General features: G+C 36.9%; 1 protein-coding gene across 10 annotated transcripts in view; it reads right to left on the bottom strand.

Annotated features, from left to right (window-relative positions):
- The window catches only part of LOC143186146 (protein muscleblind), a 507,931-nt gene that overhangs the window by 468,791 nt on the left and 23,876 nt on the right, over positions 1–15,264 (bottom strand). For 8 of the 10 annotated variants that reach the window (XR_013003012.1, XR_013003013.1, XM_076389615.1 and 5 more), the window contains exons 2-3: positions 9,389–10,915; positions 6,330–6,655 (exon numbers count right to left, since the gene is read on the bottom strand). Coding sequence is in view for 8 of the 10 variants with exons in the window: in XM_076389615.1 (XP_076245730.1) it covers positions 6,330–6,512 (183 nt within the window). In the remaining 2 variants the exon portion in view is untranslated. Of the gene's footprint in view, positions 1–4,465; positions 5,902–6,329; positions 6,656–9,388; positions 10,916–15,264 lie in introns of those variants that run through there. The other 2 variants (XM_076389611.1, XM_076389608.1) reach the window with 2 other exon arrangements.

Raw genomic sequence — 15,264 nt, 5'->3', positions numbered from 1 at the left:
GACGCGTAAAATGCCTGACAGTCGGATTAATTGAAAGTTTTAAGGTAATTGAAATCGATAACACCGAGGTGAATAAAGGCCACCGTCATCGACGGGGCTGAAAAGTTCGGGGCAGGTCTCGAAGACGGAATGAACCCTAGGTAGGCGAAGACCTACGCCAATAGAGATTTCTACATATCTTGGCGATACTTTCCTTTAAATACAAACAACTCTGTGAATTGAGGAACAGTACAGGTCCACAGACTACATTTTGGAATATTTGATCCTAAAGTGTACAAGGAAAAAAATATTGAGCTGAAGTTACTAAAGTCTCTTGGAGAATTTATAAAAATATTCTAACAGGACGAAATTTAATAGAATCAGAAAGAAGCAACTTTGTAAATTTAATAAAGCTGTTCTTACTGTAGTAAAGCTACCTTCGTTAATTTTACAAAGGTCTATAACAGATCCTACAAGAGTCTGTTCTGCTTAAATCTACTTAGGAGGCATTTGCAAGACCTGTATGGTCCTTTTTTTTCTGTGCAGTTCTTTACGTTTTGTATATTTGTAGTAAGACTGTATTAAGTCAATTTGTTTTCTGTGCAACTTAATACATTTTGTATCTGAAGTCCATATATTGTTTTAAGATTATTTAAAAATGGCTCATTTTGGACCTGTACTTCAACTCACCGGTTCAAACGCTTTCAGCTTCAAGTTGAAAAGGTACAATACCATTCATAAGTATTTGAATACTTAGTAGAATAAGATTAAAAAAGGTATTTGAATATAAATGTTGAGTAGTAACTTCGTACTTTACCATGTAACCTAAACTTTTTGAGAAATTACGTATATTGTCTTTTCGCTTCACTTTTGTTTTAAACCTTCTTTTGTCTACTTTACTGTATGCAGTAAATATCTCCATTATTCGAAATACCACAAGATTCAAACGTGAAGCATTCTTTTGATAGCTAGCTTTACTTTCTTCAGCAAACTGCTATTATCTCACTACTTAATTTACTTAATACCATTATCTCACTCTTAATCGATATTCTATTATATTCTTAATGCTCTTTCGTGAAACGCCGGTAACTTCTACAATATCTAATGTGGTATCATAAAAACGCAGTTACTGATCTGTTTGTAAGTTCCTTTCCACAGAAGGATCGTCAACAATTATGCCAGAAAATCTACTTTAATACCCTTATAGGTGTTCAATCAGCCTAATTGGAATCAAACGTATGAATTTCAGGGCAATGCGGGCTACCAGATCGCAAGGGCCACTCACAGCCAAGGAGGACCGTTTTATAATCGTTTGGTGCCGTCTTAGATCTTCCTCCGAGTCATTATCTCTCAATGGGAAGGAAGCTACGGCGTTAATTGCAAATTGATTTAAAAGCACGAATATCGTAGAATTCGTGTGATTCGCAGAACTCTGCGGGAGCAGGATAATCTACGCCCGAAAAGATCGTTAGCAGTGCCCTACCAACACCCTTTTAGCTATTCCCTAAAATAGAGCGAAAGAATTACTATGATTTTGGTGCCGCTACGTCGCTTTCTCTTTTCCGACAAATTAATCTGGCTTTTGTCCGGGTGGTACTCTAACGTTTAAACGGGGATGGTGGACATAGAGGGCAGCAATGGCCTGCTCCCTTTTATTCCCTGAGTCGAAAAATGAGCCTTTATTTCATCGGTGGAGCGTAAGAAGAGCCGCTCTTCTGCCACCTAAATGGCACAAGAAACGGGGAGAACTCTATAGAGAAGTCGAGATGGTTTTCCTCTTGTGCGCAGTGTACGTAATGCAATGGTTTACTGCTAATATTTCTTCAAGGTAATATTGGTTCACGCCTCTCCAACTGTACCGGCGTTGGGCCAGCTACGCTCAGGATAGCCCCCATTCACATTCTAAGACTATTACCGCACATGTATCTTACGGACAACGATGTAATTTGGAAGCGAATAAATGTTTGGGTTATGAAACTAGAGACTGCCGTAATACAATTTTTACAGACAACTAGTCAAACTTATTTATCTCTTAAGTAAGGAGAGCGAGTGCATCTGTCAGGTGAAGTCGTTAATATAATAGGCTAATTTAGTGATGATATGATTCACTTAACGTAACAATTTTTGTCGTTTAGAACCTTGCACAGACGTAGAATGAAATCTTGAGGAATTCTTAAAGATGTTTTTTAATATTGTATAGTGATGTATGTAATTGGTGCAAGTTATACACACTCTTTTCTGAGTGTATTTAATATGGTCCTAGAACTGTAGTCTTTTATGAAAAATTTGTCTTTCTTCTTTAATACATAGTTCTTTCTTTTAATTGTACTCAACAAAGCAGATAAAAAACTTGTTCCAATTCCATGGACCCCTTTGTATATAGTAATACATAACAAACTTCAGTTATTTATAATAACATTTGTCTTAGAAGATGTCGTATTTCCATCATTTCAATTTTAGCAACATAATATTGGAACATGTTTCCACCATTGCAATTTACAACTAAAAAGTTACAACTCACTAGTGATAAGCCTGTAGTGAAGGACATATTTCCGAAGTCAATTCGCATAGTATGTACTGATAACTCATTGGCTGGTTAAAGTTCTCAACAAGACTACATGGAAGCATAATTCACTCGCTCTAAATTGCGCTGATGCTTATAATAAGGGAATACCACGTTCTCCAGAAACTTTCTAACTTCGAGTCCTGCCGCCTATCCTTGCTAAAATACAGAGACATGATACATACAGAGAGGTGAATTAAGATGGAACACGTGCCGCTATACATGCACGGTTCTATTCGATCAAAACGATTAAACGCAATGCATTTAGCGGTATCAACTAGGAACGCACTAGAAGCAAACCAGGCGAAGAGATGTCGGAGGATCGACGGACAACGGGGCCTTTCAGTCAGGTCTCTACGACGTTAATGGCTTCCAGAATTAAACGACGACTCGGTAACGTACAATCCAACTCACGTACCGACGTATAGATCATTATCGACGTTGACGTGCACCGTCGTCATATGCAGCATGCGATTCTAATGGCGGTCCACAGCAACGCTAATCTAACTGTTCAATCATCAAATTAAATATAATTTTCCGAATAGTGAATACAAAGCTAACTAGAAAACTCTGTCGCTTAAGTTCTCGTGTATCTGCTTTGTGAATCATACAATGTTACGTATTTTCAAGTAAGATGCCAAATGTCTCAGTAAGTGGACAGCTTAAAATTAAATAAAATTATCGTTAATGTTCAAGTACCGGGACATAGTCGGCTACGGAGACATTTACCTTACAGTGGTTTCGCGAAGTAGGATCACTGCTCATTGCCGAGTTTATAGCTTGGGACACATTTACGAGGTCATCTCATGCTCATGATATCTCACTTTCGTTTTATCAACAATTGTAAGCAGGTAACAGTACACACTAATGAAGCTTTTCTTCCATATAAGCTCAATTCATATCGGATGTAATAACGAGACTAGTAGGAGGAAATATTGTTATAATATTGTACAAGTTTCACTTTTCTTGACATGGTTTTTTATACCAATCTAAGGTAATCGAAAAAAATAATTTAGGACTTATAAGGCGACAGTATAGTAATAGTATTTGAAACATGCTGTTTCCTCGTTAAAAGTTTACAGTTATAGTGAAGGACACTAAGTCAGTGTGAAGTTTCTAAGCCAAGAAGTACATTGACATTTTTATTGTAATTTTGTTTTACGCAAACAAATGGAAGCCGACAGTAACAGAAGTCGTTTATTTCCAAATACATGCTTCTAAGATTTTGTAAATGCATCAACAAGCTTATAACGAGGAGACTTCATTTTTCGTTGAAGTTCAAATTTCCCAGAGTCTCCGATTAAGATATCTATCGAACAATAAAAACTAATTATAGTCGAAGAATTAATGCTCGTTGATACTATTATAGATATGAAGAAGATAAAACTGCTGCGAATAAATCTACGCGCGTAAATCAATGGAGACTCGTTAAAAGATCCAGCTGCGATGTTTGTCTTATTCTTTAAATCCAAGTCAACTTTTTCTTTTATTAGATATTATGCTCGATAAGAAGATAAGAAGTTGAAGAGGAACCATTTATCGCAAACGAATCATTTTTTTTTTATAAAAGATTACTAAAGTTTCGATTAATTAGATCGCACGAAGTTATTTCTGGGGGCGAATGGCCCTCCCTACTTGCCCTCTGGTTAAAATGCGAAAGAACAGAGTAAGAACTCTCGTTCAGAGACATCATTAGCTACAGGACAAAACTTTAATAATTTTTTTTTAAACTTGATTCAATTCTGATATATCATTCCTTTTAAAATTATATTTCTATAGTAGTAATAATAGTAAGCAAAAAAAAATATTTAGAACTTATTTAAAAATATTTTGAAATTAATAGTTTTATAGCGAGCTAACTTTTAACAGAAAAAATACTCCTAGTTTAATTCAAGATCCTTCATGAATCATCTGAATTTTGCTTCATAGTATTATAATAGCTTTCATTATCTAAAAACTGTGTGAAGTAAACTTTTCTTCCAATTCTACCTGATCATTTTCATTTGTATTAACAAAACAAATTATATACCTACAACTACAACATGCAAGTTTCAAGGTAGTCAAAGTATTGTATTGTACGTTTTTTAATTTTGCTTAAACAATATTCAGATATTAATGTGTGTCACTATAAGTTACATAAGACATCGTTGTTACTTAATCACGTTCAGAATACTGTATAACGCTTTACCGAATAAATGATATTCTTCAGCTTTCGTATTTAGATCAATTAAGTCAGGCTAACATTCATCTGTTCTGAACAGTAAGTCGACAGTTATTTTTAAGCTCATCGAATTAAATTCTATTCTAGATTCTATTTTAACATTCAAACAAGTCACTTTACTAACATTTATTAGTTACACGTTCGAAGAAAATACTATTTGTCTTGCAACCTCTATCTTTTCCTAAGAAACGTGTCAAAGTTACAACACTGTTGTCATAATTTAGCAAACAAATACTGAAATGTGCAAATTTTCTATTGAAGTTAACTATAAAATAGAATGTGAGAACTACGCAAAAACGACTGTCGGAAGAGTGTCAAAAGCTTTAGGTTTTGTTAGGTACACACTGAGCAAAATTGCAAAACTGCGTTTCACATACACCAATGTATGTCTACACACATTGTTATTTGTTGCTCATAAAAATGCTCTCAATGTGTGCCTAGACTTAATTTACTACAAACCCACGTGGTCAAACATTAAAACACGGTTTCTCAACTTTTCAGCTTGTGGCTCTCTTTCGAACATCGGCCATCTCTATGGCTCCCTCCCTCTTTCTTCTTTCCTATCTCTACTTTTTTGTGGCCCCTATTTTTCTTTTCTTCGCGAGGCTCGAAAATTCGATGTAAGGATCCCTAGGAGACGACATCACCCCCATTGAAAAACGCTGCATTAGAGAGTCAAGTATCTGTTAATCGACTTGACCTGAGATACGTGTAAATAGAAACTCGACTTCCGACAAAGCAATAGAATTCAAATTTCCCAACTGTAACCGCTAGAAATAGACAAATCCTGTCACTTCGATTTCCAATTGTTCCACGTCACCCTCATTCAATCTACAGCGGAAATCTTTCAGCGTTCAAGGCGCGATCGATACAACGACAAGCCCTGAAACGCCTTCCAGAGAAAATATTAGCGTTCGATTATATCAGAACGCCGCACCCTGGTCATAAAATTTGCTCCAGCCTTATCTAATCGCCTCGAGTACGCACACGCGTGAAGTTGTCGCGAGCTGGCGGCGCACCAGCGAAAGGTTTTCCAATTTTTACGTAACCCTCCCTCTCCTGAGGATTCTGATTCATCAAACTTGTCAAACAGTTTCTCATTTCCCTTGTCGCATTGAGTAATTGACGCTATTAATAACTGCAAATTCAATTCTCGAATTCAATATCAGGCCAATGGGGAGAGAAAGGGCCGCGCCCAGCTCGTATCTTCCCGTTCCTCCGCTTAATCGCGCTTCTGCCTGCGTGTACATGCTCCGAGAAAACGACACGGAGAAATTTATACGTCGGCGTCTTCATTACAGACGTAGCCGACGTTCCCTATTCGTTACGCGAAATTGAAAGCCCCCCGTGAATCCCGATAAAACTCCCCCTCCGACGCCGTCGACGGAGTTCGACTTGGACGTCGAGCGAAAACAGAAAAGATTAGGCATCTCTGAGTGAACGATGTGTAAAGTGCTCCTACCGTGATTGGTGATCACTGTTCGTAGGCGAATGTCAAAGGGACGTTCGGCAGCGCGAGGGGCCAAGAAACGTGATACGAACTCGATTTATACAATGGTTGATTACCTTGATACTGTCGTAGCAAGCGGTGACCCGTCCATTCTGCACCTCGATGTTAAATGGATGAGCGAACTTGCATTCCGTGTCGGGCCTTGTGCACTTGTTGCGTTGGAACTCCCTGCACACCTCTAGTTGCAGCCACCGGGAATCCTTGCCGTTCAGCAGGTTATTCATGTTGACCATTGCCATACTTCCACTCCTGGAAGACCACGGGACTCCTCTTTAGAGCACGGCTCTAGACACCAAACTTCAATTTATCCTCTTCGTCCGCGCTTGGCTCTGTTCACGGTGCTGCCTTCACCGTTTCCTTGCGTTCACTCGCACCGACTGATCTTGCCAAGGATACAATCGTTTTGGTTTATTCGGTACTCCCTCAGTTGCCGGCACTTTTCAGGATTTCGAAGTAACGAGGAGACTATTGTAAGAGTTGACCAAGTATCGTAGATAGAGGATGAAAAAATATTTCAGTGTGCTTGTCTGCGTGAGTAGTTTATGAGACCTTTTTATACTGATTGTGTTTCTATTACTGGTGTATTATACTTCCTATTTGTAAATACTATAGTAATGCTTTTATCTTGGGAAACGTGTTTGAGTGTTTGGATAAGTACGTAACTAAAAAAGAAATAGAAAGTAACCCTTGAACAGTTTTCAAATAATTAATTACATGTAAGAATGAAACTAATTTTGTTTGTGTAAAATAATGCAAATTATCTTTTCAAATAACAGTGTATATCTTAAGTGCTATTATTAGAAGTCAACGGATTTTATGTATGTAAATTGAATTCTTATTAAAAAAAAGCATTAAAGGTTAAAATTATAATATTAGTTTCGATTCAAATTGATCCGAACAATGTCCAAGGGTTAAAATGGGACATACAGTGACTCAAGAATTTGTTCACAAAGAATTATTAAGTATTAATTATTAATACAGAGTTCGACAGACAATGTTATACATATCATATTGTTACTTTCGTCACGAATTATTTTCCTTGTCGAATTATGGAATATTTTGTATTAAAAATTTGTACTATGTTATGTCTGATTTCAATAGGTATATATAACGAGCTTTCTAGCAGAGTTTAATGTAATGTCATTCATTGTATACAAATATTGAATAGCAATATAAAGGATTTTCATGGACGTCAGACAAACTCTGAATCTAAATTAGTGTCCTGTTTGTGTTAAAATTGAAACATTAATTAACTAATGTTTTGAATGTATTTAAACCAATGTTTGAGTCATTGTAAATAATTAAAAAATGCTACTACATTCAGTAGATATCTAAATTCTAATGAAATATAATAGGAAAATGAAGTGCCGAATTGATTAGACTAGAATCAAATTTTAAACTAAATAGATTAGGAAACTGCAAATTTAATCAGTAAAAAATCGTCTTAGAAAAAGTATCTATCTCAGACAAAATATCTACAATACACCTAGCCTACGCAACCCATTACAAAATTGTAGTTAAATATTTTTTCGATTCTCTATTTACAAAATTGTGAAAATTTACCTAGAAAATTTCGAATGAATATTCCTACATATACTATATTGGATTAAAACAGATGAAAAATTACTTTCATGATAAACTAATTAATAAATTATTTGTCATACAGAATTAATACGCGTTTCAAAATTAAAATACTTCTTTAGTTAAATTGTTCTCAATTTTATTCACTTTAACATTTAATAATTTCATAATTTTCAAATATACAAATTTAAAATATCTCTACTTTTATTGCTTAAATTATCTATGAGATGAATTCTATTATTTCTTCCTTGCCATATATCCGAGTTTAGTCTACTTAAATATAGGTTGCACTTTTATGAAATATAAATTAGATTTAACATAATTCTGCACATTGATTTTCCCTAAATTAAATCCTAAATGACTGAATTTAAAACTAAATATACCACTATTTTATTATACTCCAAATTCAACCTATTCCTATACAAAATCTAACCCAAGCTATAACTAGATATTTCTAACAACTCAAAGTCTTAAGAATAATTAAATACATCAGCTTCTATTTCTGTTAAAAAAATTATCTGTTAAAAAATCTGTTAAAAAATTATATAAATCAGCGAATCCGTATTAACATTACTACTTTTTCCTCTATTCATAAAAATTGTCATATTAATATTTCAAGAACAGTAACATACACTTGGATCTCTTTTTACGTAGCATTATTTTACAAGGTTCATATTTACGTGGTTTTTTGACATGTTTCAATTACATTTACGTTTTGTTCACATGTTTTACTTACTTTACATACATACTCCAAATAATTCGGAAAAACAAAACTGATGTCATCACAATTGACAGAAAGCGATAAAGAAGAAGATATTTTGAGCGATGATCTTGTTCCAATAGTAACAAAATTAATTCTACTATAATAGAAAACAGCTATAAATAAAATTTTTGTTTGTTGTTTTTTGTATAGTTTGCATCAGACTAATAGAAGTTTTGTACTTTGTTACAAATCAATTTTTACACGATTTTTTATACGCATCCACCGTGTAAAAGTAGACCCAAGTGAACTTTGCCATGCAGAGGTGTCTGCACATGAAGTACCGTAATTGATCCTTGATCAATTCAGCAACTAAAATTTTGAAATCAAGCTCTGCTAAAATTCTACACAAATCTTATTTTATTGCTAATAACAGTAAGCTACTTTAAAAACGAAATTATATAAGGAAACCTGGTGACATATAACTTTCACAGAATGAAAGCAACGTAAGTGACACCGATCCCCATAAGGTAACTACAACGAAGACCTAACCAGTGACAATGACCCAAACGCGACACTTCCAAGAAAGCTATTCAATGACAATCTAAACCTGGCACTGCCAAGGAAAGTGTTAAATCTTGTCAAACATTTTGACACACGTCTAGTAACGCCATATAACACAATCTCAGACGCATTAAAATCCAATATCGTTCACCAAACCTACATGCCATTAATTTCGGCAGTTTCTTCTTTTTCTAGCAACTGAAAGTCTCCTCGATCACCGAAATCCCGCAAGTGCTTATCGCAGTGTTGTTACTATAATAAATGCGATACCTTTCCAAAGTAGAATTCTTAGAGCAGGGTGCGATCGTCTTAATCTTCCATGAACGCGTCCCGTGGCAGAAGTTGATGGTCTTCCAAGGAATTGGGATCTTCCGTGTAGACGAACCGTGTAAAGCACTCGCGTAACCGAACAAAAGACGACTTAACTCGGGATTCTCGTGAGCGGTCCAGTTTCTCTTTATTTATTCACTATTTTCGTTGTTGCGTATTATCGAACACCGTGTGTAAAAGGCTCGCGATCGTCAGCACCGTCGGGCTCGCGCTAAACACTACTTTTAGACCGTGATTGGCCCGTTATCGGCACGTCCGGGCTTCTTATCGAGCGGAGTCGCGGTTATCGATCGGACAGCGTCAGTCGTACGCGTAAGAGACAGCACGGCTAAGCGCTGTTCGCCAAGACAGCGGTTGTGCAGCGAAAGGGGGAAAGAGAGCTTCTTTCAGCCGGTGATGACCGTTCAGGCAAGTTGCAGCCGGAAGAGGAACGCAACGTGGCTTCCTCGTGGGACAACGAAGGAGATTTCACTCGGAGGGGGGAAAGAAAGTGAAGAAGCGAGGAGGCTGTGTATTGATAATGATTAGCCTCTGTCTCCGGGTCTAGGCGGGTGCCCGACTTCTATCACGACCTGCTTTCCCTCGTGAGAAGGCAGCGCGAGCAAAGATCGTCCCGAGTCTCTCTAAATCGATACCCGATTCTTGTATCCTTGTTATCTTCGCGCGATGAGTTCAGTCGGCTGGGTTTAGAAGGCGTGGTAGGCGACCAGAGCGTAGTAGAGTAGTTGGGCAAAGCTTGAAAGCCTTCGGAAGCTAAACGTCGACACCACAACTGTGCTCTCTAGGCGCGGCTTGATTCTCGTTTTGTTTTGTTCTGATTTTAGATCGACAATATAGCTGGCTGCTGCTGCTGCTGCTGTTGCTGCTTGCTGCTGGCTGCGTTGGACTTTTATTACAGAGGTATAGAGAGAGGCGTGTGTCTGTGTGTGTGTGTCTCAAAAAGCCGGTCGTGGTGTCCTTCAAGCCGGTTCTGAAGCTAACGCGTGTCTCCGTGTGTAGAGAGTCTACTTGGTTCAGAAGGAACAGCTCCAAGAGATGGAGGTGGAGAAGGTAAGGCCGCGAGCTAGAAGGAACCTCTCGAGCCTCGGAAAGGTGACCCTAATGCCTGGTATCCTTCAACAGGGGGAGACCAGCCACGGAATGGAAAGGATAGAATTTTTTCCCTTTTTTTCTCTCGCCGGAGAAGAAGCACGAGAAGGCGGTAGGCGACAAAGCGGGGCGAAGAGGCGAGGGCGAAGGTCCAGTCGGGTCGTGGATCGTCCAGAGGGTCAAGCTGTGTCGGGTCGGACAAAGGGGTCGGGGTAGGACGTGAAAACGGTGAAAGAGACAGAGAGAAGGGGGGAGGTTCGGTGGGGGAAGGGGGGCTGCGAGTTAGCGAGTGACGTTGCGTTTCCGTTCCTCGGATTTACGTCATTTATTCGGCGCACTCCTGGTTCCTCCCGCGGTCGAACTCCGGATTCTGCTGTTCTGGAAACATACCAAAAGCGAAAACTCGCGTTACTGGCGGATGCAAAGGCTTTAAAATGCTTCTTGTTTCAGGGGGGGAGGGCGCTGCTTTGTTGGTGTGTATGTGCGACGTCTGTGTACCGTGTGCATGTATGTATGTATGTATGTACGTATGTATGTATGTGTGTGTGTGTATGTATGTGTCTGGTAGGATGGGTGGATGACCAGACTCGGTGAAAGGTTCTAACTATTCGAGGGATAGAAAAAGAAAGAGAGAAGCTGGGCCAAGTGTAAATGGATGATCAAGCAGAGGCCGCGAACGGGCAGAGGTAAAGTAAAGAAAAAGCGCAGGACTACCAATGCAAGCACGCTTAACCCTAAGATGACTTCGGCTGAACTGGACTTCTAGGGTCATTTGAGAACCCCTCAAATAGTTAGATGAAATGAATACGTAGAGTACGGAATATGTGTAATTAGTGACAATATATCAATCCGTGAATATTACAGAAAAGATTGCAATTCAATGAGTCTGCCTAATTAATCTTATATTTCCTTTACTTGTTATTGGTCTATTTATAAAGACACTTACTGAATAAATGTGCACACTAACGAAGTAGAATTAAAAGTTGAAAATTGCTGATAGTTAAAATATCTCAAACTGTCTACATATACGAACATATGCATAAATGCATGTACATTTATTTTTATACGTTCAATATAATAAATGCACTCAACCTTTCTTTCTACTTTAACTCTTTCTATCAGCTGATCTTTAACTAAAATTTTTCAAAGTATGTAAACATGGAAGTAGTAGTGTAAAGTGTGTAAACATGGAGTAGATTTTATAGTTTAGACAAATATCTAACTTGAAATTAGAAGATTAATTATTTTTTATTGCCAAAAGTATCACGACCGAAATGATGTCGTGAAAGATGTAATGCACTCAAACGAGCCTAGAAGTCCCAAGATTAACTGAATAAGTGAAGGCATTGTTTTTGAGTATCGAGAATACCTAATCCTCGAAGCAACAAACTACAAGTACAGTTATCACTCGAAATGAAACCGCTTCGCTTTCCTTTGTGCAAGAATGTTACGCTTCTAGGGAAAAAATACAATTGATTAGATTAGATACCGGGATACGAAATTGTTTAAGTTAATCCCATTTCCCGTTTACGTAACTTGTTCGAACACGATTTTATGGCTGGCTTCGACGATTGTGGAAGGAAGGTTTTTTTCACTTTGCAAGAGAGAAACGTATGCGAGTTCGCGTTGTCAGATAGCGGTAGTAAATCACTGGTGCTTTAAGCAAGAAAGGCGCAAAATTACGCGCTACCAAACTTGATCCATAACTGGAGTACTGAGAGAAGTACTAAAACCAATAAATGAACGATACAGATTCCAGTATAGTACAAATACATAAATTTCTTATCATTAAATTAAAGCGGCGACATCTTTACCCTTATCATAGTTCATAAGTATCATTACACTAATTGTGCACGTGATTAAAATTGAAATCTCAGTTTTGCTCGGTATCAGATTTACGATGAGAAACTTTATTTTTAACGTAGATATTTATTATTTTATTATCTAGTGTTTCTCAGAAACGAAAGAATATTAGGTTTAGATTAGACTTGATTTCATCTTAGATGAAGTCCATATTTGGGCTACCTTTAATTTAGATTGATAACGTAGATTTAACATTTTTAATAATATAATAAAAAAAAATTAAAATTTGAATTATGTCTAGATTAAAAGTAAATTTAAATTAGGACTATCTTTATAATGCAACAGAATAGAGTTTAAATTTTGTAAATCGTTAAGTGTAACTAAATGAGACAATTTTGAGAATTTCTAACTAAGACATTTGCTTAAAAAAATATATTTTACAAAAATGAACGCAACTTTGAGCGAATAAAAACGAACGTTGAGAGAGTACTATTTTACGAACCAAGTGAACAAGATTTAAATTATGCACAGGAAAAATCTCATTTCCTTCCTATAACTTTTTCTGCTGTCCTAATTTCATATCACTTTACGTGTTATATATAGCCCACCTGAATTAAATTTTCAATTGAAGGATTCAATATAATAGAAATCATAATTACAGTTGAAAATCAGCTATCATTTTTATAGCTATTTTCAAATTTTAGATGTATATAATTTTATAGATATTTATTTGTTATAATACCTTCAAAAAAATATTATAATCTTTATACATAGGTATCTATCCATACTTACACAGAGTCGTAACTATTATCTAAAATAAATCGTTGCCTATCGTTTATAGCAAAAAAACGTTTTAAAAGAAATATATTCAGGTTGATGTAATTTTTTCCTTTCATATCTTATATTTTCTGGGATATCAAGGGGACCTTGAGTCTTTTCAAGCGTATTGCACTTTTTTTAATACTGTGTTGTAATCAGTGGAGCAACGAATACAGTGATCTATGATTTGATTGCGGAAAATCAGAGTAAGTTACATCAAATATAGAAAAGAAAGCTTAGAGATTGATGAGTTTTTTATTGTAATAAAACTATTCTTTTATCGATTAAGGTCAAATTCAGAACTACTAATGGCTTAACACATATTTGGTGTTTAACACTATACTTTAAGCAGCTGGAAAATCAACAAAATGTGTCCAATTCCACGTGGAACAACCTAGCTATAAAAATATTCTTAAATATTCGATTGTTATACCTTGTGGTTAAAATTGAACTAAATATATCAAAATATTTTACGATATCGACGGGTTTTGCTATAGTTATCCTTATTTTACATTCATTCCAGCCTATTTAATTCAATTCAAAAGTTTTCAATTCTTTAAGTTCATTTTTAGTTCTAAGGTGCAGTAGAATATTAACTAAAAGAAGAAGTAAAAAAAGTTGAACTCTTATTACTGTTTGACCTACAATTACATCCGTTTCATTACCAACAACAGATTAAAATCTTATCAAAAAGTTGACCTTACCCCAAATCTAACTCAAACCGAAAATCTCACGTAACATGAAACACTAAAATGTCTGATACTTTGCTAAACATGAATTCCCATTCATGGGCAGTTCAACAGAATTTCACAATTTCTCATAAGACAGAACACAAAAAAAATCCATCAAGTCAATAAGTAGTAACAGTATCAGTACCCAAAACAAATCATTTTTCTGAAGTTCAAATGTTGACGATTAAAGCAAAATATTATTATAAAAGGTAACTATCCGCCTATTCGCCATTAGAAACCATAAATAATGAAGAAAAGGCTTTCGCCCTTAACTTTCGTTCCACCTTGGTGACCACGATCAAGGAACACATTGAAAACGCGCCAATCCAACCTATCGACTGCAAAGGGAAAACCGTCAACTACTCTCACAAATACATCACCAGTCGAATCAATAGAACTGTACAAAATCTACGCCCAATCCTCCGCGTTTTCGACAGCTTGCAACTGATCAGATTGATCGCATGCTTGTAGTGGCGACGAACGATATTTTCGAGCCGCCAGTGGGCACGCGACCACGATTCGTATCCTTGCTCCGCGTACGAAGCAGAGACAGTTAAAGCGAAGAAAAAGAAACGGCCGAAGAGGAAGGTCGGCGGGAGGCTAGTAGCGTAGCACAATTTTCCGTCGCGCGAGTAAGCCGCTTACGAAAAGCGGGCCCAAGGCGCTCAACTCGTTTCTCATGTTGCCCCGGCAAGAGTTATGGGGACGTATGTGCACGTTCAACGCACTAGAAAATGCCGGAAGGAAAAAAGCTTTTGCTCGAAACCGTTTGTTTTCGCAAGGATTTCGCCGGGCGCGACAAAAAATCGCTGGAATACCGCGGACCTCGCGCCTCGACGTTTCGACCATTGCTCTCTCGACTCGACGGGCAAATCGAGAGAAAAATGTCGTCCAAAGCTTCTTAACACATTTGTCACTAACAGTGCTTCGGTTACTCGCTTTATTCGAAACGTGGACGAGTTTCATGCGGATCATCTTGAATAAGTGATTCTTTCGTTTACTGGGGGAATTTCGGTAGCTTTTGAGAAATTGAATCCTGTTAAAACAGTTGCCTCTCCATTTTGTGTACTGTTTTCTCTACATGCACTACCGACGAAGGTTGGAATTACTTGTTAATTCTAAGTAAAATTGCATTGCATTGCAAAGAATTTTTGGTTATTTATGCTGTATTTGGTTTAATTATCTACTGTGCTGACAAAATATGGCAAGCTCTTGATTGTTTGCTATTACCTACCTGAATTATATGTTTAATAAAGAAAGTTCTGTTTTTCTTAATTTTGAAAATGGTTCCAAATTTGTGACCAGTAATGTAAGAAAGCAGGTATATGCACATGTTAACTAAAAAAAATATATCTCCAATTGGTGGAGCTTATA

The sequence above is a fragment of the Calliopsis andreniformis genome, chromosome 12 (genome assembly GCF_051401765.1).
Source record: "Calliopsis andreniformis isolate RMS-2024a chromosome 12, iyCalAndr_principal, whole genome shotgun sequence".
NCBI lineage: Eukaryota > Metazoa > Arthropoda > Insecta > Hymenoptera > Andrenidae > Calliopsis > Calliopsis andreniformis.
The sequence above is the reverse complement of the archived record's forward strand: the minus strand, read 5'-3'. Positions and strand labels throughout refer to the sequence as shown.